Source organism: Telmatherina bonti (assembly GCF_933228915.1).
Source record: "Telmatherina bonti genome assembly, chromosome: 4".
NCBI lineage: Eukaryota > Metazoa > Chordata > Actinopteri > Atheriniformes > Telmatherinidae > Telmatherina > Telmatherina bonti.
This window is the reverse complement of record NC_136622.1, coordinates 41,625,815-41,650,133: the sequence shown is the minus strand read 5'-3', so window position 1 is coordinate 41,650,133 and position 24,319 is coordinate 41,625,815. Positions and strand designations below refer to the sequence as shown.

The 24,319-nt window shown below is 50.4% G+C and overlaps 1 protein-coding gene across 1 annotated transcript; it reads left to right on the top strand.

Moving 5' to 3' along the window:
* Positions 1-391: 391 nt before the first annotated feature.
* LOC306754678 (CXXC-type zinc finger protein 1-like) lies at positions 392-17,248 on the top strand. The gene is made up of 13 exons (XM_079238726.1): positions 392-464; positions 538-638; positions 8,624-8,772; positions 8,840-8,995; positions 9,392-9,559; positions 9,627-9,728; positions 9,799-10,016; positions 10,106-10,313; positions 10,382-10,492; positions 15,995-16,044; positions 16,126-16,222; positions 16,299-16,451; positions 16,577-17,248. The coding sequence occupies exons 1-13, from the start codon at positions 400-402 to the stop codon at positions 16,721-16,723; spliced, it is 1,725 nt and encodes a 574-aa protein (XP_079094852.1). The 5' UTR covers positions 392-399; the 3' UTR covers positions 16,724-17,248.
* The last annotated feature ends 7,071 nt before the right edge of the window (positions 17,249-24,319 follow it).

Genomic DNA, 24,319 nt, shown 5'->3' with positions numbered 1-24,319 from the left:
GTTAAGATGCAGAATGCGATGAGTCAGGGAGTTCACTACACCTGTTTGTTTGTTTGTTTTCCCCTATTGGTTTATTTTCTGCTGTGTTTTCATGATCCATGTACTGTTGGTCTGATGATCCGGATCATGGTCTGCAGGTACAGAACATGGTCTGACAAATTCTGGGTCCTGAACCCAGGATCCGCCTCATCGTGGTAACTTCAGGTTCATCACTGAGTTTTTACTTTTATCGAGCTTCTTACCGGGGGTGTTGCCATGGCAATAGACGTTTACACCCACCCTGTGTGTTTGTTTGTTTACTTGTTTATTCAGTCGGAGGAAGCTGCACAAGCCGAGCCCCACCTGGAGGATGAGGAGGCGGGAGGGAAGGTAGAGGGAGGTGAAAGAGGACCAGTTGTCATGGAAACCCCCAGCGCTCCAGTTTACTGTGTCTGCAGGAAACCAGACATCAACTGTTTCATGATGTAAGAAATCTTCTTCTTTGATGTGTCGATGGCGCCACGTCAGCTGACCGGCTGCCATGTTTGTGTCTGCCAGAGGCTGCGATAGCTGCACCGAGTGGTTCCACGGCGACTGCATCGGCATCTCCGAGAAAGCTGCCAAGGCCATCCGGGTGTGGTACTGTCTGTCCTGCAGAGGTCAGCGTGCCCCAAAGTTCCTTAATGTTCCACAGTGTTCCACAGCATTCCCCAGTGTTTCCAAATGTTCCCCAGCGTTCCCCAGCGTTCCCAAATGTTCCCCAATGTTCCACAGCATTCCCCAGTGTTTGTTTCCAAATGTTCCCCAGCGTTCCCCATTGTTCCCAAATGTTCCCCAGCGTTACCAAATGTTCCCAAATTTTCTACAGCATTCCCCAATCTTCCCAAATATTCCACAGCGTTCCCCATGGTTCCCAAATGTTCCCCAATGTTACACAGCATTCCCCAATGTTCCCAAATGTTCCCCAGCATTCCCCATTGCTACCCACATGTCCCCCAATGTTACACAGCATTCCCCAATGTTCCCAAATGTTCCCCAGCATTCCCCATTGTTCCCACATGTCCCCCAATGTTACACAGCATTCCCCAATATTCCCCAATGTTCCGCAGCATTCCCCAGTGTTAACCAGTGTTCCCCAATGTTCCCAAGCACATTGAGGTAAACATAAGAAACTTTTGTGGTGTGTTAGTAAGCTGTGTGGTGTGTTAGTTTGCTGTTAGCTCCGTGGTGTGTTAGTTAGCCATTAGCTCTGTGGTGTGTTAGTTAGCTGTGTGGTGTTTTAGTTAGCTGTGTGGTATGTTTGTTAGCTGTTAGCTGCGTTGTTTGTTAGTTAGCTGTGTGGTGTGTTAGTTAGCTGTGTAGTGTGTTGGCTATTGGCTGTGTGGTGTGTTAGTTAGCTGCGCGGTGTGATAGCTGTGTGGTGTGTTAGTTAGCTGCATGGTGTATGAGTTAGCTGTTAGCTGCGTGGTGTGGTAGTTAGCTGTTAGCTCTGTGGTGTGTTAGCTGTGTGGCGTGTTAGTTAGCTGTTAGCTGCGTGGTGTGGTAGTTAGCTGTTAGCTGCGTAGTGTGGTAGTTAACTGTTAGCTGCGTGGTATGTTAGTTAGCTGTAAGCTCTGTGGTGTGTTAGTTAGCTGTGTGGTGTGTTAGTTAGCTGTTAGCTGCGTGGTGTGGTAGTTAGCTGTATGGTGTGTTGGCTGTTGGCTGCGTGGTGTGTTAGTTAGCTGCGCGGTGTGTTAGCTGTTAGCTTTGTGGTGTGTTAGCTGCATGGTGTGTGAGTTAGGTGTTAGCTGCGTGGTGTGGTAGTTAGCTGTTAGCTCCGTGGTGTGTTGTTAACTGTGTGGTGTATTAGTTAGCTGCGTGGTGTGTTAGTTAGCTGTAAGCTCCGTGGTGTGTTAGTTAGCTGCGTGGTGTGTTAGTTAGCTGCGTGGTGTGTTAGTTAGCTGTGTGGTGTGTTATTTAGCTGTGTGGTGTGTTAGTTAGCTGTAAGCTCCGCGGTGTGTTGTTAGCTGTGTGGTGTATTAGTTAGCTGCGTGGTGTGTTAGTTAGCTGTAAGCTCCGTGGTGTGTTAGTTAGCTGCGTGGTGTGTTAGTTAGCTGTGTGGTGTGTTATTTAGCTGTGTGGTGTGTTAGTTAGCTGTAAGCTCCGCGGTGTGTTGTTAGCTGTGTGGTGTATTAGTTAGCTGCGTGGTGTGTTAGTCAGCTGTAAGCTCAGTGGTGTGTTAGTTAGCTGCGTGGTGTGTTAGTTAGCTGTGTGGTGTGTTTGTTAGCTCTGTGGTGTGTTTGTTAGCTGTGTGGTGTATTAGTTAGCTGTGTAGTGTGTTGGCTATTGGCTGCGTGGTCTGTTAGTTAGCTGCGCGGTGTGTTAGCTGTGTGGTGTGTTTGTTAGCTGTTAGCTGCCTGATGTGGTAGTTAGCTGTTAGCTGCGTAGTGTGGTAGTTAACTGTTAGCTGCGTGGTATGTTAGTTAGCTGTAAGCTCTGTGGTGTGTTTGTTAGCTGTGTGGTGTATTAGTTAGCTGCGTGGTGTGTTAGTTAGCTGTAAGCTCCGCGGTGTGTTAGTTAGCTGCGTGGTGTGTTAGTTAGCTGCGTTGTTTGTTAGTTAGCTGTGTGGTGTTTTAGTATGCTGTTAGCTGCGTGGTTTGTTAGTTAGCTGTGTGGTGCATTAGTTAGCTGTTAGCTGCGTGGCGTGTTACTTAGCTGTGTGGTGTGTTAGTTTGCTGTTAGCTCCGTGGTTTGTTAGTTAGCCGTTAGCTCTGTGGTGTGTTAGTTAGCTGTGTGGTGTTTTAGTTAGCTGTGTGGTGTGTTTGTTAGCTGTTAGCTGCGTTGTTTGTTAGTTAGCTGTGTGGTGTGTTAGTTAGCTGTGTAGTGTGTTGGCTATTGGCTGCATGGTCTGTTAGTTAGCTGCGCGGTGTGTTAGCTGTGTGGTGTGTTTGTTAGCTGTGTGGTGTGTTAGTTAGCTGTTAGCTGTGTGGTGTGGTAGTTAGCTGCGCGGTGTGTTAGCTGTTAGCTTTGTGGTGTGTTAGTTAGCTGCATGGTGTGTGAGTTAGCTGTTAGCTGAGTGGTGTGGTACTTAGCTGTTAGCTCTGTGGTGTGTTAGCTAGCTGTGTGGTGTGTTAGTTAGCTGTTAGCTGTGTGGCGTGTTAGTTAGCTGTTAGCTGCATGGTGTGGTAGTTAGCTGTTAGCTGCGTAGTGTGGTAGTTAACTGTTAGCTGTGTGGTGTGTTAGTTAGCTGCGTGGTGTGTTAGTTAGCTGCGTGGTGTGTTAGTTAGCTGCGTGGTGTGTTAGTTAGCTGTAAGCTCCGCGGTGTGTTGTTAGCTGTGTGTTGTATTAGTTAGCTGCGTGGTGTATTAGTTAGCTGTAAGCTCCGTGGTGTGTTAGTTAGCTGCGTGGTGTGTTAGTTAGCTGCGTGGTGTGTTAGTTAGCTGTGTGGTGTTTTAGTTAGCTGTGTGGTGTGTTTGTTAGCTCCGTGGTGTGTTTGTTAGCTGTGTGGTGTATTAGTTAGCTGCGTGGTGTGTTAGTTAGCTGTAAGCTCCGTGGTGTGTTAGTTAGCTGCGTGGTGTGTTAGTTAGCTGCGTTGTTTGTTAGTTAGCTGTGTGGTGTGTTAGTTAGCTGTGTGGTGTGTTGGCTGTTGGCTGCATGGTGTGTTAGTTAGCTGCGCGGTGTGTTAGCTGTGTGGTGTGTTAGTTAGCTGCATGGTGTATGAGTTAGCTGCATGGTGTATGAGTTAGCTGTTAGCTGCGTGGTGTGGTAGTTAGCTGTTAGCTCTGTGGTGTGTTAGTTAGCTGTGTGGCGTGTTAGTTAGCTGTTAGCTGCGTGGTGTGGTAGTTAGCTGTTAGCTGCGTAGTGTGGTAGTTAGCTGTTAGCTGCGTGGTGTGTTAGTTAGCTGTAAGCTGCGTGGTGTGTTAGTTAGCTGTGTGGTGTGTTAGTTAGCTGCGTGGTGTGTTAGTTAGCTGTAAGCTCCATGGTGTGTTAGTTAGCTGCGTGGTGTGTTAGTGAGCTGTGTGGTGTGTTAGTTAGCTGTGTGGTGTGTTAGTTAGCTGTTATCTCCGTGGTGTGTTAGTGAGCTGTGTGGTGTGTTAGTTAGCTGTGTGGTGTGTTAGTTAGCTGTTATCTCCGTGGTGTGTTAGTTAGCTGCGTGGTGTGTTAGTTAGCTGTGTGGTGTGGTAGTTAGCTGTTAGCTGCGTGGTGTGGTAGTTAGCTGTATGGTGTGTTGGCTGTTGGCTGCGTGGTGTGTTAGTTAGCTGCACGGTGTGTTAGCTGTTAGCTGTGTGGTGTATTAGTTAGCTGCGTGGTGTGTTAGTTAGCTGTGTGGTGTGGTAGTTAGCTGTTAGCTCCGTGGTGTGTTAGTTAGCTGCGTGGTGTGTTAGTTAGCTGCGTGGTGTGTTAGTTAGCTGTGTGGTGTGTTATTTAGCTGTGTGGTGTGTTAGTTAGCTGTAAGCTCCGCGGTGTGTTGTTAGCTGTGTGGTGTATTAGTTAGCTGCGTGGTGTGTTAGTTAGCTGTAAGCTCCGTGGGGTGTTAGTTAGCTGCGTGGTGTGTTCGTTAGCTGCGTGGTGTGTTAGTTAGCTGTGTGGTGTTTTAGTTAGCTGTGTGGTGTGTTTGTTAGCTCCGTGGTGTGTTTGTTCGTTGTGTGGTGTATTAGTTAGCTGCGTGGTGTGTTAGTTAGCTGTAAGCTCCGTGGTGTGTTAGTTAGCTGCGTGGTGTATTAGTTAGCTGCGTTGTTTGTTAGTTAGCTGTGTGGTGTGTTAGTTAGCTGTGTGGTGTGTTGGCTGTTGGCTGTGTGGTGTGTTAGTTAGCTGCGGGTGTATGAGTTAGCTGTTAGCTGAGTGGTGTGGTAGTTAGCTGTTAGCTCTGTGGTGTGTTAGTTAGCTGTGTGGCATGTTATTTAGCTGTTAGCTGCGTAGTGTGGTAGTTAGCTGTTAGCTGCGTGGTGTGTTAGTTAGCTGTGTGGTGTGTTGGCTGTTGGCTGTGTGGTGTGTTAGTTAGCTGCGGGTGTATGAGTTAGCTGTTAGCTGAGTGGTGTGGTAGTTAGCTGTTAGCTCTGTGGTGTGTTAGTTAGCTGTGTGGCATGTTATTTAGCTGTTAGCTGCGTAGTGTGGTAGTTAGCTGTTAGCTGCGTGGTGTGTTAGTTAGCTGTAAGCTCCGTGGTGTGTTAGTTAGCTGTGTGGTGTGTTAGTTAGCTGCGTGGTGTGTTAGTTAGCTGTAAGCTCCGTGGTGTGTTAGTTAGCTGCGTGGTGTGTTAGTTATCTGTTATCTCCGTGGTGTGTTAGTTAGTTGTGTGGTGTGTTAGTTAGCTTTTAGCTGCGTGGTTTGTTAGTTAGCTGTGTGGTGTGGTAGTTAGCTGTTAGCTCCGTGGTGTGTTAGTTATCTGTAAGCTCTGTGGTGTGTTAGTTAGCTGCGTGGTGTGGTAGTTAGCTGTGTGGTGTGTTAGTTAGCTGTTAGCTGCGTGGTCTGTTAGTTAGCTGTTAGCTGCGTGGTGTGGTAGTTAGCTGTGTGGTGTGTTAGTTAGCTGTTAGCTGTGTGGCGTTTTAGTTAGCTGTTAGCTGTGTGGTGTGATAGTTAGCTGTTAGCTGCGTGGTGTGGTAGTTAGCTGTTAGCTGCATGGGGTGTTAGTTAGCTGTAAGCTCCGTGGTGTGTTGTTAGCTGTGTGGTGTATTAGTTAGCTGCGTGGTGTGTTAGTTAGCTGTAAGCTCCGTGGTGTGTTAGTTAGCGGCGTGGTTTGTTAGTTAGCTGCGTGGTGTGTTAGTTAGCTGCGTTGTTTGTTAGTTAGCTGTTTGGTGTGTTAGTTAGCTGCATGGTGTATGAGTTAGCTGTTAGCTGCGTGGTGTGGTAGTTAGCTGTTAGCTCTGTGGTGTGTTAGTTAGCTGTGTGGCGTGTTAGTTAGCTGTTAGCTGCGTGGTGTAGTAGTTAGCTTTTAGCTGCGTAGTGTGGTAGTTAGCTGTTAGCTGCGTGGTGTGTTAGTTAGCTGTAAGCCCCGTGGTGTGTTAGTTAGCTGTGTGGTGTGTTAGTTAGCTGCGTGCTGTGTTAGTTAGCTGTAAGCTCCGTGGTGTGTTAGTTAGCTGCGTGGTGTGTTAGTTAGCTGTTGTCTCCGTGGTGTGTTAGTTAGCTGTGTGGTGTATTAGTTAGCTGTTATCTCCGTGGTGTGTTAGTTAGCTGTGTGGTGTGTTAGTTAGCTGTTAGCTGCGTGGTCTGTTAGTTAGCTGTTAGCTGCGTGGTGTGGTAGTTAGCTGTGTGGTGTGTTAGTTAGCTGTGTGGTGTGTTGGCTGTTGGCTGCGTGGTGTGTTAGTTAGCTGCGCGGTGTGTTAGCTGCATGGTGTGTTAGTTAGCTGTTAGCTGCGTGGTGTGGTAGTTAGCTGTTAGCTCTTTGGTGTGTTAGTTAGCTGTGTGGTGTGTTAGTTAGCTGTTAGCTGTGTGGCGTGTTAGTTAGTTGTTAGCTGCGTGGTGTGGTAGTTAGCTGTTAGCTGCGTGGGGTGTTAGTTAGCTGTAAGCTCCGTGGTGTGTTGTTAGCTGTGTGGTGTATTAGTTAGCTGCGTGGTGTGTTAGTTAGCTGTAAGCTCCGTGGTGTGTTAGTTAGCTGCGTGGTTTGTTAGTTAGCTGTGTGGTGTGTTATTTAGCTGTGTGGTGTGTTAGTTAGCTCTAAGCTCCGCGGTGTGTTGTTAGCTGTGTGGTGTATTAGTTAGCTGCGTGGTGTGTTAGTTAGCTGTAAGCTCCGTGGTGTGTTAGTTAGCGGCGTGGTTTGTTAGTTAGCTGCGTGGTGTGTTAGTTAGCTGCGTTGTTTGTTAGTTAGCTGTTTGGTGTGTTAGTTAGCTGCATGGTGTATGAGTTAGCTGTTAGCTGCGTGGTGTGGTAGTTAGCTGTTAGCTCTGTGGTGTGTTAGTTAGCTGTGTGGCGTGTTAGTTAGCTGTTAGCTGCGTGGTGTAGTAGTTAGCTTTTAGCTGCGTAGTGTGGTAGTTAGCTGTTAGCTGCGTGGTGTGTTAGTTAGCTGTAAGCCCCGTGGTGTGTTAGTTAGCTGTGTGGTGTGTTAGTTAGCTGCGTGCTGTGTTAGTTAGCTGTAAGCTCCGTGGTGTGTTAGTTAGCTGCGTGGTGTGTTAGTTAGCTGTTGTCTCCGTGGTGTGTTAGTTAGCTGTGTGGTGTATTAGTTAGCTGTTATCTCCGTGGTGTGTTAGTTAGCTGTGTGGTGTGTTAGTTAGCTGTTAGCTGCGTGGTCTGTTAGTTAGCTGTTAGCTGCGTGGTGTGGTAGTTAGCTGTGTGGTGTGTTAGTTAGCTGTGTGGTGTGTTGGCTGTTGGCTGCGTGGTGTGTTAGTTAGCTGCGCGGTGTGTTAGCTGCATGGTGTGTTAGTTAGCTGTTAGCTGCGTGGTGTGGTAGTTAGCTGTTAGCTCTTTGGTGTGTTAGTTAGCTGTGTGGTGTGTTAGTTAGCTGTTAGCTGTGTGGCGTGTTAGTTAGTTGTTAGCTGCGTGGTGTGGTAGTTAGCTGTTAGCTGCGTGGGGTGTTAGTTAGCTGTAAGCTCCGTGGTGTGTTGTTAGCTGTGTGGTGTATTAGTTAGCTGCGTGGTGTGTTAGTTAGCTGTAAGCTCCGTGGTGTGTTAGTTAGCTGCGTGGTTTGTTAGTTAGCTGTGTGGTGTGTTATTTAGCTGTGTGGTGTGTTAGTTAGCTCTAAGCTCCGCGGTGTGTTGTTAGCTGTGTGGTGTATTAGTTAGCTGCGTGGTGTGTTAGTTAGCTGTAAGCTCCGTGGTGTGTTAGTTAGCTGCGTGGTGTGTTAGTTAGCTGCGTGGTGTGTTAGTTAGCTGTGTGGTGTTTTAGTTAGCTGTGTGGTGTGTTTGTTAGCTCCGTGGTGTGTTTGTTAGCTGTGTGGTGTATTAGTTAGCTGCGTGGTGTGTTAGTTAGCTGTAAGCTCCATGGTGTGTTAGTTAGCTGCGTATTGTGTTAGTTAGCGGCGCGGTGTGTTAGCTGTGTGGTGTGTTAGTTAGCTGCATGGTGGATGAGTTAGCTGTTAGCTGCGTGGTGTGTTAGTTAACTGTTAGCTGCATGGTGTGTTAGTTAGCTGTTAGCTGTTAGCTGCGTGGTGTGTTAGTTAGCTGTAAGCTCCGTGGTGTGTTAGTTTGCTCCGTGGTGTTTTAGTTAGCTGCGTGGTATGTTAGTTAGCTGTGTGGTGTGTTAGTTAGCTGCATGGTGTGTTAGTAAGCTGTGTATTGTGTTAGTTAGCTGTTAGCTCCGTGGTGTGTTAGCTAGCTATTAGCTGTGTTGAGTAGTAGGCTGTAGCATCCTGGTGTAAAATACAACTTCATGGTGTTTCAGCAGCATCACAACCTGAAATATTTCCCAGTTCAGCGGGAACAATGTGAGAATAAATAAAGGATCTCTGATTAAAAATCCTCCCTGTCATGAGCAGGCTGATGAGTGAAGACCTCCTTGGCTCTGAGTCTGGACATCAAGCCGACTGGAGTTATGGCTGATCTGACGCTCAAACACATGATTACTTAACTTTTAGCCGATGAACTGTGAAACCTCAGAGATGGGAAATGTAGTTTGCTGTGTGCGAGCGGTTAACTGTTGGATATATATTAGCAGTTAGCTTGGTGATGTGCAAGCAAGTGTATGTTAGCAATTTGCTGAGTTAGGTGTTCTGCATTCTCTGGATGTTCTCTGCAGACAGAGAACCGTCTCTGGAGATTAAATACCGTCAGAAGAAAACTAAAGAGAAGGACGACAAAGAGGCGGGGCCTGAAAGAGCTGATAAAAGTGATGGTGACAGAAGCTCCACCCCCCAGCCCAAGCTGGACAGGAGGAGTGTTTCTCAGGTAACATGGGCGGGGCTTGTGAATCAGCAGGCAGGTGAAACTTTGACCTGCATCTCTGGGGTTGCAGATCAAGCGTTCGGCCCGGATGTGTGGCGAGTGCGACGCCTGTCTGAGGACAGAAGACTGCGCTCAGTGTGACTTCTGCAAAGACATGAAGAAGTTTGGAGGTCCAAACAAGATCCGGCAGAAGTGTCGCCTCCGTCAGTGCGAGGTCCGCGCCCGGGTACGTCATCCATCCGTCAGGTGTCTATGAACCAGCAGCTGCCAAAGACGTCTTCTGATGTCGTTTTCTGTAAATAGAATGCTTATTTGTCCCAGTGAGCGTCCGTGGGTCTTTGCGGTGCACACAACTCATTGTGAATGCACTCCGAGTGTTCACCCTGACGACGCCCCACGCTCCAAACCGGCCAAATGGGCCATCCATATCTGTAGTTCCTGAACTAAATATTCTGCTGAAGATGAGCCAACACGCTGGCCATGTGGCCGCTCTGCTGTAACTATTAGTTTAATGCTTCCAATCAACCAATCACACTCCAGGAAACGGCAGGCAGTAGAGGGCGGGGCTTTCAGAGCTGCTAGCGTGGTGCTGACAGTGGCGTCGCTCTCTATGTCCGAGCAGAAGATGCTTCGGGTCAGAGATGAGGAGATGAGCAGCAGCAGGGGGCGTGGCCTGTTTAGGAGAGGGATTCCTACGGAGGAGGATGAGGAAGACGAGGAGGAGGAAGGTTTTAGTGAGAGTGAGCTGGAGCTGTATGAGCAATACAAGGCAGCAGGATACAGAGACCTGGTGAGTTTCTGACCAATCAGACGCTGCACAGGAACCTACTGTTGGCTGATACTACCTCCTGTTGCAGGTGTGGCGCAGCGAGGAGGAAGACGCTCAGTCTGACTCCCTGAGGAAGAAGGCAGTGAAGGTGAAACACGTGAATAGACGAGAAAAGAAACCAGAGAAGAAGGTGATGACAGGTGGTTGACATGTTTAATGATGTCACAAATGATGTCACGAACATGGCTTTCCTCCTGCAGAAGTTTGTGTCCGCTCCGAAGGAGGAGATGAAGCTGCGGCGCCACAAAGTAAAGCAGCGCCACAGAGAGCGTGTCCGGCACAGCGAGCGGGCAGGAGAGGGCGGGGTTAAAGAAGTGGGCGGAGCAACGAGGCAGTGTCTGGGTCCGAGCTGCATCCAACCAGCGAGAAACAACTCAAAATACTGCTCCGAGGACTGTGGCATGAAGCTCGCCGCCAAGTAGGTCTGAGGCTGCTGCGGCGCCACTTCAACCGGTTCAGTCTCACACCGACGGGTCAGGTTTAAACCTGTTCCATTTCCGTCCCCAGTCGGATCTACGAGATCCTCCCTCAGAGGATCCAGCAGTGGCAGCAGAGTCCCTGCGTTGCTGAGGAGATGGGGAGGAGGCAGCTGGAGCGAATCAGGAAGGAGCAGCAGGCCGCCAGGCTCCGCCTCACACTGATGGAAAAACGTTTCCATGAGTTGGAGGGCATCATCGCCAACGCCAAGCTCCAGCAGGTCCAAGAACACGAGGAGGTTTGTGTTGCCATCAGACTGTCCACCTTACCATGGACCAGATGTCTGATCCAGCTGTCTGCCTGCAGGTGACCGAGGGCGACGGCGATGACACCGACCTACAGATCTTCTGTGTTTCCTGCAGTCATCCCATCAACCCCAAAGTGGCGCTGCGACACATGGAGCGATGTTACGCGAAGGTCAGTTCAACAGGAAGTTCTGTTGAAGGAAGGCTGAGTACAGCCAGAGTGGAGTCAGAGTAAAGTCAGAATAAAGCCAGAGTACAGCCAAAGTAAAGCTGGAATACAGCCGGAATACAGCCGAAGTACAGCCAGAGTAAAGTTGGAGGTAAGCCAGAGTAAAGCTGGAGTACAGACAGAGTACAGTCAAAGTAAAGCGCTGGAGTACAACCAGAGTAAAGTCAGAGTGAAACCTGAGTACAGCCGGAGTACAGCCAGATTACAGCCTGAGTAAAGCCTGAGTACCGCTGGAGTAAAGCCTGAGTACAGGTGGAGGACAGCCAGAGTAAAGTCAGAGTAAAGCCGGAGTAGAGCCTGAGTACAGGTGGAGGACAGCCAGAGTAAAGTCAGAGTAAAGCCTGAGTACAGCCAGAGTAAAGTCAGAGTGAAACCTGAGTACAGCCGGAGTACAGCCAGATTACAGCCTGAGTAAAGCCTGAGTACCGCTGGAGTAAAGCCTGAGTACAGGTGGAGGACAGCCAGAGTAAAATCAGAGTAAAGCCGGAGTAGAGCCTGAGTACAGGTGGAGGACAGCCAGAGTAAAGTCAGAGTAAAGCCTGAGTACAGCCAGAGTAAAGTCAGAGTGAAACCTGAGTACAGCCGGAGTACAGCCAGATTACAGCCTGAGTAAAGCCTGAGTACCGCTGGAGTAAAGCCTGAGTACAGGTGGAGGACAGCCAGAGTAAAGTCAGAGTAAAGCCGGAGTAGAGCCTGAGTACAGGTGGAGGACAGCCAGAGTAAAGTCAGAGTAAAGCCTGAGTACAGCCAGAGTAAAGCCTGAGTACAGCCGGAGTAAAGCCAAAGCAAAGCTTTAGTACAGCTGGAGTACAGCCAAAGTAAAGCCAGAGTACGGCTGGAGTACAGCCAGAGTTAAGCTAGAGTACAGGTGGAGTAAAGCTGGAGTACCGCCTGAGTGAAGCCGGAGTACAGCCAGAGTACAGCCAGAGTAAAGTCAGAGTACAGCCAGAGTAAAGCCAGAGTAAAGCCAGAGTACAGCCAGAGTAAAGTCAGAGTGAAACCGGAGTGCAGCCGGAGTACCGCCTGAGTACAGCCAGAGTGAAGCCAAAGTAATACCTGGGTACAGCCAGAGTACAGCTGGAGTACAGACAGAGTACAGCCAGAGTAAAGTTGGAGGTAAGCCAGAGTACAGGTGGAGTACAGCCGGAGTACAGGTGGAGGACAGTCAGAGTAAAGCCGGAGGAGAGCCTGAGTACAGGTGGAGGACAGCCAGAGTAAAGTGAGAGTAAAGCCTGAGTACAGCCAGAGTAAAGCCGGAGTAAAGCTGGAGTACAGCCAGAGTGAAGCCAGAGTAATACCTGGGTACAGCCGGAGTAAAGCCGGAATACAGCCAGAGTAAAGTCAGAGTACAGCCAGAGTAAAGCCGGAGTAAAGCTGGAGTACAGCTAGAGTAAAGTCAGAGTGAAACCTGAGTGCAGCTGGAGTACCACCTGAGTACAGCCAGAGTGAAGCCACAGTAATACCTGGGTACAGCCAGAGTACAGCTGGAGTACAGACAGAGTAAAGTCAGAATGAAACCTGAGTACAGCCGGAGTACAGCCAGAGTACAGCCAGAGTAAAGCGGGAGTAAAGCCAGAGTGCAGCCAGAGTAAAGTCAGAGTGAAACCGGAGTGCAGCTGGAGTACCGCCTGAGTGAAGCCAGAGTAATTCCTGGGTACAGCCAGAGTACAGCCCGAGTAATGCCGGAGTACAGCCAGAGTAAAGTCAGAGTGAAACCGGAGTGCAGCTGGAGTACCGCCTGAGTGAAGCCAGAGTAATTCCTGGGTACAGCCAGAGTACAGCCAGAGTACAGCCCGAGTAATGCCGGAGTACAGCCAGAGTAAAGTCAGAGTGAAACCTGAGTGCAGCTGGAGTACCGCCTGAGTACAGCTGGAGTACACCCAGAGTGAAGCCAGAGTAATACCTGGGTACAGCCAGAGTAAAGCCGGAGTAAAGCTGGAGTCCAGCCAGAGTAAAGTCAGAGTGAAACCTGAGTGCAGCTGGAGTACCACCTGAGTACAGCCAGAGTGAAGCCAGAGTAATACCTGAGTACAGCCAGAGTAAAGTTGGAGGTAAGCCAGAGTAAAGCTGGAGTACAGTCAAAAGTAAAGCGCTGGAGTACAACCAGAGTAAAGTCAGAGTGAAACCTGAGTACAGCCGGAGTACAGCCAGAGTACAGCCAGTGTACCGCTGGAGTACAGCCACAGTAAAGCCTGAGTATAGCCGGAGTAAAGCCTGAGTACAGGTGGAGGACAGCCAGAGTAAGGCCAGAGTAAAGCCTGACTACAGCCGGAGTAAAGCCAAATCAAAGCTTTAGTACAGCTGGAGTACAGCCAAAGTAAAGCCAGAGTACGGCTGGTGTACAGCCAGAGTTAAGCTAGAGTACAGGTGGAGTACAGCCGGAGTACAGCCAGAGTACAGCCAGAGTACAACCGGAGTACAACCGGAGTACAGCCGGAGTAAAGCTGGAGTACAGCCAGAGTAAAGCTGGAGTAAAGCCAGAGTACAGCCAGAATACAGTCAGAGTGAAACCGGAGTGCAGCTGGAGTACCGCCAGAGTACAGCTGGAGTACAGCCAGAGTAATACCTGGGTACAGCCAGGGTAAAGCCGGAGTAAAGCTGGAGTACAGCCAGAGTAAAGTCAGAGTGAAACCTGAGTACAGCTGGAGTACAGCTAGAGTGAAGCCAGAGTAATACCTGGGTACAGCCGGAGTAAAGCTGGAGTACAGCCAGAGTAAAGTCAGAGTACAGCCAGAGTAAAGCCAGAGTACAGCTGGAGTACCGCCTGAGTACAGCTGGAGTACAGCCAGAGTGAAGCCAGAGTAATACCTGGGTACAGCCAGAGTAAAGGCGGAGTAAAGCTGGAGTCCAGCCAGAGTAAAGTCAGAGTGAAACCTGAGTGCAGCTGGAGTACCGCCTGAGTACAGCCAGAGTGAAGCCAGAGTAATACCTGGGTACAGCCAGAGTACAGCTGGAGTACAGACAGAGTACAGCCAGAGTAAAGTTGGAGGTAAGCCAGAGTAAGGCTGGAGTACAGTCAAAGTAAAGCGCTGGAGTACAACCAGAGTAAAGTCAGAGTGAAACCTGAGTACAGCCAGTGTACCGCTGGAGTACAGCCAGAGTAAAGCCTGAGTATAGCCGGAGTACAGCCAAAGTAAAGCCAGAGTACGGCTGGAGTACAGCCAGAGTTAAGATAGAGTACAGGTGGAGTACAGGTGGAGTAAAGCTGGAGTACAGCCAGAGTACAACCAGGGTACAACCGGAGTACAACCGGAGTACAGCCGGAGTACAGCCGGAGTAAAGCCGGAGTAAAGACAGAGTACAGCCAGGATACAGTCAGAGTGAAACCGGAGTGCAGCTGGAGTACCGCCAGAGTAAAGCCAGAGTAATACCTGGGTACAGCCAGGGTAAAGCCGGAGTAAAGCTGGTACAGCTGGAGTACCGCCTGAGTACAGCCAGTGAAGCCAGAGTAATACCTGGGTACAGCCAGAGTAAAGTCAGAGTGACCCTTGAGTGCAGCTGGAGTACCGCCTGAGTACAGCTGGAGTACAGCCAGAGTGAAGCCAGAGTAATACCTGGGTACAGCCGGAGTACAGCCGGAGTAAAGCCTGAGTACAGGTGGAGGACAGCCAGAGTAAAGCCTGACTAGAGCCGGAGTAAAGCTGAAGTACAGCCAGAGTAAAGTCAGAGTGAAATCTGAGTAAAGCCGGAGTAAAGCTGGAGTACCGCCTGAGTGAAGCCGGAGTACAGCCAGAGTAAAGTCAGAGTACAGCCAGAGTAAAGCCAGAGTAAAGCCTGACTAGAGCCGGAGTAAAGCTGGAGTACAGCCAGAGTAAAGTCAGAGTGAAACCTGAGTAAAGCCGGAGTAAAGCTGGAGTACAGCCAGAGTAAAGCCGGAGTAAAGCCAGAGTACAGCCAGAATAAAGTCAGAGTGAAACCGGAGTGCAGCTGGAGTACCGCCAGAGTACAGCTGGAGTACAGCCAGAGTAAAGCTGGAGTACAGCCAGAGTGAAGCCAGAGTAATACCTGGGTACAGCCGGAGTACAGCCAGAGTAAAGTCAGAGTACAGCCAGAGTAAAGCCAGAGTACAGCCAGAGTAAAGCTGGAGTACAGCCAGAGTAAAGTCAGAGTGAAACCTGAGTGCAGCTGGAGTACCGCCTGAGTACAGCCAGAGTGAAGCCAGAGTAATACCTGGGTACAGCCAGAGCACAGCCAGAGTTAAGCCGGAGTACAGGTGGAGTACAGCCGGAGTAAAGCTGGAGTACAGCCAGAGTAAAGTTGGAGGTAAGCCTGAGTACGGCTGGAGTACAGACAGAGCACAGTCAAAGTAAAGCGCTGGAGTACAACCAGAGTAAAGTCAGAGTGAAACCTGAGTACAGCCAGAGTACAGCCAGATTACAGCCTGAGTAAAGCCTGAGTATAGCCGGAGTAAAGCCTGAGTACAGGTGGAGGACAGCCAGATTAAAGTCAGAGTAAAGCCTGAGTACAGGTGGAGGACAGCCAGAGTAAGGCCAGAGTAAAGCCTGACTACAGCCGGAGTAAAGCCGGAGTAAAGCCAAAGCAAAGCTTTAGTACAGCTGGAGTACAGCCAAAGTAAAGCCAGAGTACGGCTGGAGTACAGCCAGAGTTAAGCTAGAGTACAGGTGGAGAACAGGTGGAGTACAGCCGGAGTAAAGCTGGAGTACAGCCAGAGTACAGCCAAAGTAAAGCCGGAGTAAAGCGCTGGAGTACAACCAGAGTAAAGCCAGAGTACAGCCAAAGTAAACACTGGAGTACAGCCAGAGTACAGCCGGACTACAGCCGGAGTAAAGCTGGAGTACAACCAGAGTAAAGCCAGAGTACAGCCAAAGTAAACGCTGGAGTACAGCCAGAGTACAGCCGGACTACAGCCGGAGTAAAGCTGGTGTACAGCCGGACTACAGCCGGAGTAAAGCTGGAGTACAACCAGAGTAAAGCCAGAGTACAGCCAAAGTAAAGCTGGTGTACAGCCGGACTACAGCCGGAGTAAAGCTGGTGTACAGCCAGAGTACAGCCAGACTACAGCCGGAGTAAAGCTGGAGTACAACCAGAGTAAAGCCAGAGTACAGCCAAAGTAAAGCCAGAGTACAGCTAGAGTACAGCCAGACTACAGCCGGAGTAAAGCTGGAGTACAACCAGAGTACAGCCGGACTACAGCCAGACTACAGCCGGAGTAAAGCTGGAGTACAGCCAGAGTACAGCCGGAGTAAAGCGCTGGAGTCCAGCCAAAGTAAAGCCAGCTGGAGTACAGCCAGAGTAAAGTCAGAGTGAAACCTGAGTACAGCTGGAGTTAAGCCTGAGTACAGGTGGAGAACAGCCAGAGTACAGCCTGAGTACAGCTAGAATACAGCCAGAATAAAACCAGAATTGAACCAGATGGGGAGGATGATGCCAATGAAGCAGAACTGATTAAACTAATCAGAATTTTCTTCTCTGTCTGTCCAACAGTACGAGAGTCAGACTTCATTTGGTTCTATGTATCCAACACGAATAGAGGGGTAAGACCTTCTGTCTCAGTCCACATGTGTCCTTTCTGTCTTCTATCTGATGTCTCCTCCCTCTCTCTTGTCCCGTCTCAGGGCCACCAGGTTGTTCTGTGACGTCTACAACCCTCAGAGTAAGACCTACTGTAAGCGGCTGCAGGTTTTGTGTCCAGAACATTCCAGAGACCCAAAGGTACATGTCCTCCGGTAAAGCAGACCCGTCTGTCTCTGCCGGTCCAGTTTCAGAACCCGCCCTCCTTCTGTTGCAGATTCCAGCAGACGAGGTCTGTGGTTGTCCTCTGGTGAAAGATGTGTTCGAGCCAACCGGCGAGTTCTGCCGCGTCTCCAAGAGGAAATGCAACAAACATTACTGCTGGGAGAAGCTGCGACGCGCCGAGGTGGACCTCGAGAGAGTCCGCGTGGTAACCGCTTCAATCCAACTTTATTAACACCATCCAGTTTACTCCAAATTACTCACACCATACGCAAGGCCACAGAGAATCACCACATGTCCACCTCTCTATCCATCTGTCTGTCTGTCCATCAGTGGTACAAGTTGGATGAGCTGTTCGAGCAGGAGAGGAATCTCAGGACCGCCATGACCAACCGAGCCGGGTTGTTGGCTCTGATGCTGCATCAGACCATCCAGCACGACCCAATCACCACAGACTTGCGTTCCACCAAGGACAGGTAGACGACCGGAGACGGACACACAGAACAAAGTCCTTTTTTGATGAAAACTACTACTGCTAAAGATCTGGTCTGTGGAGACACAGCAGAGACAGGAAGTCACCTTGGAACCAAAACCACAGAAACCAGCTGGATCTGGATCTGGATCTGGACCTGGATCTGGATCTGGACCTGGACCTGGACCTGGACCTGGATCTGGACCTGGATCTGGATCTGGATCTGGATCTGGACCTGGACCTGGACCTGGATCTGGATCTGGACCTGGATCTGGTTAGAATGTTGTTTTTAATCCAAGTAATTCCCAACCGAACAGTTTATAATGGAATTGTTTCTGATCACTGAAATGATTTCTGGTTTTGATTCCTGTTCTAGTTCAGATTTTCTGAACCTGGATCATGATCAGGTTTGGATGCAGTCTTTTGGTTCTGGTTCTGGTTCTGGTTCTCTGGTGTTCTGAGACCAGGACAATCCCTATCCAGTCAGAGAATTAGCTGTTGCCATGGTAACACCCTGGGCCTGGATGATGAAATACAATGACGTCAGAGCAGTTGTAGTGAACTTCCTGTTGGATTGAACCAGGAAACAGGAAGTGATGTCACAACCGTCAGTGTTGTTGTTTGTTGTGTTTTTAATAATGTTTGAATAAACTGAAAAACTTCCTGTTTGATGAGTTTTGTTCACTTCATTGAAAGAATGTAACAGTTTCCACGCTATAGACAGTAAACAACGGTGCGTAGATGGATAGGGGGGGTGTGTGGATAGATGGGGGGGGTTGGAGGGGGATGTGTGGATTCAGGGGGGGGTGTGAGTGGATGGAGAGGGGTGCCACCTGGGGCTTGCTGCCTTCCGGCCGACTCTGGCTGCTCCCTCAGATGCAGGGGCTGGGATGGGAAGATGGAACGTGGGTTGGCAGGGGAGGTATGGGTGAGGAGCCTTCTGAATTGATGGGGGTCCATTGGTGGGGGGGGGGGGGGGGGGGGGGGGGGGGGGGCATTCCAGTCTCTGGACATTGGCTGGTGCAGTGGGGTGGGAGCTGGCCTGCAGCTGTCGGGACCTCGGCTGTGTCTCAATTCGTTAGTGCATAGTGTGCACTACGCACTTCTCTCTCTAGTGCGCACTACGGTGGGTAAGTGTTGTCCCAAATGGAACATGGACGTAGAGCACTAACCGGTGGTGATGAACTCACATTTGACCACAATTCTTCTGCCGCCAAAAGTAAAACAAAGCGCTAAATTAGGAGAATGAATTTGCTTCTCTCATGAAACTCCATCGCATTAAAGGTGACGAAGGATCCTCCTCTGATTGGCTGAACATGAGTTGGTACGTATATTTATTTATTTCTAACGTGTATGACCCGCCTGCATACGTACCCAGAGTACGGACCTGTTGCCAGTCCTGCTTCATTGTTGGCTCATCGTTTCAGAGACGGTTCGTCCCACTAAATTGTTTTTAGGAAGTTGTAATAAATAAATGAACAAATCCAGCAAACATAACTTTATGTATCATATCATCATATATTATGGCCTACACTAGAGTGATCTATGTCAGTTGTTAACTATATAAAGCAACATCAGACTGTCATGTGTCTCTGCATGTCTCCCTCATGCTTATTAGTATCATAAAGTTTAAATCAAAACAATAAAACAGCTTTTAAATATGCAAAGTTATTTTCAGAATAAAAATGTCCTTTACATGAAACACACGTGTTTTAACTGGTGTTTACTCTGATGCTGTGCACATCTGGCAACAGGAAAGGGATTATAAATGATAATGTAGGGAATGTAATGCTGTAAAGAAGATGCTCAGACACAGAGATGCAGCAAAGTTGTTACAGAAACATTTTATTGAATCCTTTATTGAATCTCCTCCTGCTTGTAGCGGTCCATCTTCCTCATGACGCTCCTCAGGCAGCCTGTCTGAATCCACCTGCAAGCTCGCTTCACCTGCTGCCTGTCAGAAGCCAGGTGTGTGTGGAGAGGTCTTTCAGGATCCTAGAGACCAGGTGGAGGTCCGTCTTTCAGGATCCTAGAGACCAGGTGGAGGTCCGTCTTTCAGGATCCTAGAGACCAGGTGGAGGTCCGTCTTTCAGGATCCCAGAGACCAGGTGGAGGTCCGTCTTTCAGGATCCTAGAGACCAGGTGGAGGTCCGTCTTTCAGGATCCTAGAGACCAGGTGGAGGTCCGTCTTTCAGGATCCTAGAGACCAGGTGGAGGTCCGTCTTTCAGGATCCTAAAGACCAGGCGGAGGTCCGTCTTTCAGGATCCTAGAGACCAGGTGGAGGTCCGTCTTTCAGGATCCTAGAGACCAGGTGGAGGTCCGTCTTTCAGGATTCTAGAGACCAGGTGGAGGTCCGTCTTTCAGGACCCTAGAGACCAGGTGGAGGTCCGTCTTTCAGGATCCTAGAGACCAGGTGGAGGTCCGTCTTTCAGGATCCTAGAGACCAGGTGGAGGTCCGTCTTTCAGGATCCTAGAGACCAGGTGGAGGTCCGTCTTTCAGGATCCTAGAGACCAGGTGGAGGTCCGTCTTTCAGGATCCTAAAGACCAGGTGGAGGTCCGTCTTTCAGGATCCTAGAGACCAGGTGGAGGTCCGTCTTTCAGGATTCTAGAGACCAGGTGGAGGTCCGTCTTTCAGGACCCTAGAGACCAGGTGGAGGTCCGTCTTTCAGGATCCTAGAGACCAGGTGGAGGTCCGTCTTTCAGGATCCTAGAGACCAGGTGGAGGTCCGTCTTTCAGGATTCTAGAGACCAGGTGGAGGTCCGTCTTTCAGGATTCTAGAGACCAGGTGGAGGTCCGTCTTTCAGGACCCTAGAGACCAGGTGGAGGTCCGTCTTTCAGGATTCTAGAGACCAGGTGGAGGTCCGTCTTTCAGGATCCTAGAGACCAGGTGGAGGTCCGTCTTTCAGGATTCTAGAGACCAGGTGGAGGTCCGTCTTTCAGGATCCCAGAGACCAGGCGGAGGTCCGTCTTTCAGGATCCTAGAGACCAGGTGGAGGTCCGTCTTTCAGGATCCTAGAGACCAGGTGGAGGTCCGTCTTTCAGGACCCTAGAGACCAGGTGGAGGTCCGTCTTTCAGGATCCTAGAGACCAGGTGGAGGTCCGTCTTTCAGGACCCTAGAGACCAGGTGGAGGTCCGTCTTTCAGGATCCTAGAGACCAGGTGGAGGTCCGTCTTTCAGGATCCTAGAGACCAGGTGGAGGTCCGTCTATCAGGATCCTAGAGACCAGGTGGAGGTCCGTCTTTCAGGATCCCAGAGACCAGGTGGAGGTCCGTCTTTCAGGATCCCAGAGACCAGGTGGAGGTCCGTCTTTCAGGATCCTAGAGACCAGGTGGAGGTCCGTCTTTCAGGACCCTAGAGACCAGGTGGAGGTCCGTCTTTCAGGATCCTAGAGACCAGGTGGAGGTCCGTCTTTCAGGATCCTAGAGACCAGGTGGAGGTCCGTCTTTCAGGATCCTAGAGACCAGGTGGAGGTCCGTCTATCAGGATCCTAGAGACCAGGTGGAGGTCCGTCTTTCAGGATCCTAGAGACCAGGTGGAGGTCCGTCTTCCAGGACCCTAGAGACCAGGTGGAGGTCCGTCTTCCAGGATCCCAGAGACCAGGTGGAGGTCCGTCTTTCAGGATCCTAGAGACCAGGTGGAGGTCCGTCTTTCAGGATCCCAGAGACCAGGTGGAGGTCCGTCTTTCAGGATCCCAGAGACCAGGTGGAGGTCCGTCTTTCAGGATTCTAGAGACCAGGTGGAGGTCCGTCTTTCAGGATCCTAGAGACCAGGTGGAGGTCCGTCTTTCAGGATCCTAGAGACCAGGTGGAGGTCCGTCTTTCAGGATCCCAGAGACCAGGTGGAGGTCCGTCTTTCAGGATCCTAGAGACCAGGTGGAGGTCCGTCTTTCAGGATCCTAGAGACCAGGTGGAGGTCCGTCTTTCAGGATCCTAGAGACCAGGTGGAGGTCCGTCTTTCAGGATCCCAGAGACCAGGTGGAGGTCCGTCTTTCAGGATCCTAGAGACCAGGTGGAGGTCCGTCTTTCAGGATCCTAGAGACCAGGTGGAGGTCCGTCTTTCAGGATCCTAGAGACCAGGTGGAGGTCCGTCTTTCAGGACCCTAGAGACCAGTTGGAGGTCCGTCTTCCAGGATCCTAGAGACCAGGTGGAGGTCCGTCTTTCAGGATCCTAGAGACCAGGTGGAGGTCCGTCTTTCAGGATCCTAGAGACCAGGTGGAGGTCCGTCTTTCAGGATCCTAGAGACCAGGTGGAGGTCCGTCTTTCAGGATCCTAGAGACCAGGTGGAGGTCCGTCTTTCAGGACCCTAGAGACCAGGTGGAAGTCCGTCTTTCAGGATCCTAGAGACCAGGTGGCGGTCCGTCTTTCAGGATCCTAGAGACCAGGTGGAGGTCCGTCTTTCAGGACCCTAGAGACCAGGTGGAGGTCCGTCTTTCAGGATCCTAGAGACCAGGTGGAGGTCCGTCTTTCAGGATCCTAGAGACCAGGTGGAGGTCCGTCTTTCAGGACCCTAGAGACCAGGTGGAGGTCCGTCTTTCAGGACCCTAGAGACCAGGTGGAGGTCCGTCTTTCAGGACCCTAGAGACCAGGTGGAGGTCCGTCTTTCAGGATCCTAGAGACCAGGTGGAGGTCCGTCTTTCAGGATCCTAGAGACCAGGTGGAGGTCCGTCTTTCAGGATCCTAGAGACCAGGTGGAGGTCCGTCTTTCAGGATCCTAGAGACCAGGTGGAGGTCCGTCTTTCAGGATCCCAGAGACCAGGTGGAGGTCCGTCTTTCAGGATCCTAGAGACCAGGTGGAGGTCCGTCTTTCAGGACCCTAGAGACCAGGTGGAGGTCCGTCTTCCAGGATCCTAGAGACCAGGTGGAGGTCCGTCTTTCAGGATCCTAGAGACCAGGTGGAGGTCCGTCTTTCAGGACCCTAGAGACCAGGTGGAGGTCCGTCTTTCAGGATCCTAGAGACCAGGTGGAGGTCCGTCTTTCAGGATCCTAGAGACCAGGTGGAGGTCCGTCTTTCAGGATCCTAGAGACCAGGTGGAGGTCCGTCTTCCAGGATCCTAGAGACCAGGTGGAGGTCCGTCTTTCAGGACCCAAGAGACCAGGTGGAGGTCCGTCTTTCAGGATCCCAGAGACCAGGTGGAGGTCCGTCTTTCAGGATCCTAGAGACCAGGTGGAGGTCCGTCTTTCAGGATCCCAGAGACCAGGTGGAGGTCCGTCTTTCAGGATCCTAGAGACCAGGTGGAGGTCCGTCTTTCAGGACCCTAGAGACCAGGTGGAGGTCCGTCTTCCAGGATCCTAGAGACCAGGTGGAGGTCCGTCTTTCAGGATCCTAGAGACCAGGTGGAGGTCCGTCTTTCAGGATCCTAGAGACCAGGTGGAGGTCCGTCTTTCAGGATCCTAGAGACCAGGTGGAGGTCCGTCTTTCAGGATCCTAGAGACCAGGTGGAGGTCCGTCTTCCAGGATCCCAGAGACCAGGTGGAGGTCCGTCTTTCAGGATCCCAGAGACCAGGTGGAGGTCCGTCTTCCAGGATCCCAGAGACCAGGTGGAGGTCCGTCTTTCAGGATCCCAGAGACCAGGTGGAGGTCCGTCTTCCAGGATCCTAGAGACCAGGTGGAGGTCCGTCTTGCAGGATCCTAGAGACCAGGTGGAGGTCTGTCTTTCAGGATCCTAGAGACCAGGTGGAGGTCCGTCTTCCAGGATCCCAGAGACCAGGTGGAGGTCCGTCTTTCAGGACCCTAGAGACCAGGTGGAGGTCCGTCTTCCAGGATCCTAGAGACCAGGTGGAGGTCCGTCTTGCAGGATCCTAGAGACCAGGTGGAGGTCTGTCTTTCAGGATCCTAGAGACCAGGTGGAGGTCCGTCTTTCAGGATCCCAGAGACCAGGTGGAGGTCCGTCTTTCAGGACCCTAGAGACCAGGTGGAGGTCCGTCTTTCAGGATCCTAGAGACCAGGTGGAGGTCCGTCTTTCAGGATCCTAGAGACCAGGTGGAGGTCCGTCTTTCAGGATCCTAGAGACCAGGTGGGGGTCCGTCTTCCAGGATCCCAGAGACCAGGTGGAGGTCCGTCTTTCAGGATCCCAGAGACCAGGTGGAGGTCCGTCTTCCAGGATCCCAGAGACCAGGTGGAGGTCCGTCTTTCAGGATCCCAGAGACCAGGTGGAGGTCCGTCTTCCAGGATCCTAGAGACCAGGTGGAGGTCCGTCTTTCAGGATCCTAGAGACCAGGTGGAGGTCCGTCTTTCAGGATCCCAGAGACCAGGTGGAGGTCCGTCTTTCAGGATCCCAGAGACCAGGTGGAGGTCTTTCAGGATCCCAGAGACCAGGTGGAGGTCCGTCTTCCAGGATCCTAGAGACCAGGTGGAGGTCCGTCTTTCAGGATCCCAGAGACCAGGTGGAGGTCCGTCTTTCAGGACCCCAGAGACCAGGTGGAGGTCCGTCTTTCAGGATCCTAGAGACCAGGTGGAGGTCCGTCTTTCAGGATCCTAGAGACCAGGTGGAGGTCCGTCTTTCAGGATCCTAGAGACCAGGTGGAGGTCCGTCTTTCAGGATCCTAGAGACCAGGTGGAGGTCCGTCTTTCAGGATCCTAGAGACCAGGTGGAGGTCCGTCTTCCTAAAGGCTCTGGAAGGAGGTGAAGTACATCCAGCGGTGACCTTCTGGAGCCAGATGATGATGAAGATGATGATGATGATGATGATGAAGATGTCAGGAGGGCAGCTGGGGAACAACCAGCAGGAGAACCAGCAGCATCTCCAGGAACCGTCTGTGAGGCTGATGAGAGGCAGAGGATGGTAATGATGTGTTTCTCCCCAGATCATGACTGCATTTATATCTAAACAATAAATAATTTGGCGAATGGGAAACAAATTGTGTCTCTATATGATGAAGATCTACAATGAACTTCTCTTTACATTTTTCTAATATAATTAAATATTTTGTAATTATTCATTTATTACCATAAAGAAAACACACGAAACATTCAGTAAATATTACATGACACCAACTACAACGTAAACTAAACACACACACACACACACACATACGATGGATTTTCAATCAGAGACAGACGAGGTGGAGCCATGCAGAAGAAAGTTACACACTTTGCACTCTAATAATCAAACCAACTAAATTCACTACTATGTTTATTTTATATCTATATTTTCTCGTTCAGTCTCAGCAGATCAGATCTGACGATACGATGCAGATTTATGGCATCAGTGGTAACCATAGTAACGGACCGCGCTCTAAAAACTGGCGCTATATCGGTATTAACAGTTTACGTTATAAACACCACAATGCTTCATCTGGACGTTCAACAAGGATGAATGAACATACAGAACCTATAACATTCATCATTTATAACACATATAACCTGTATACGTCCACTACAGCGGATAAAAACTGCTAACAGTGTGCTAACCTACGGTGCTAACTACCGAGTCTGACAAATGGTCAGATCCATAACTGTCGTCAGGGATAGATTAGCAGGCTGCAGTATACATCACAATCATAACGGAATAATTTAATACTCACATTTATACAAATGAATCCCCGCCTGGACCGGCGTTAAACTCCGCCATTATTTACCTGGTAAACTGATGGAAAGTC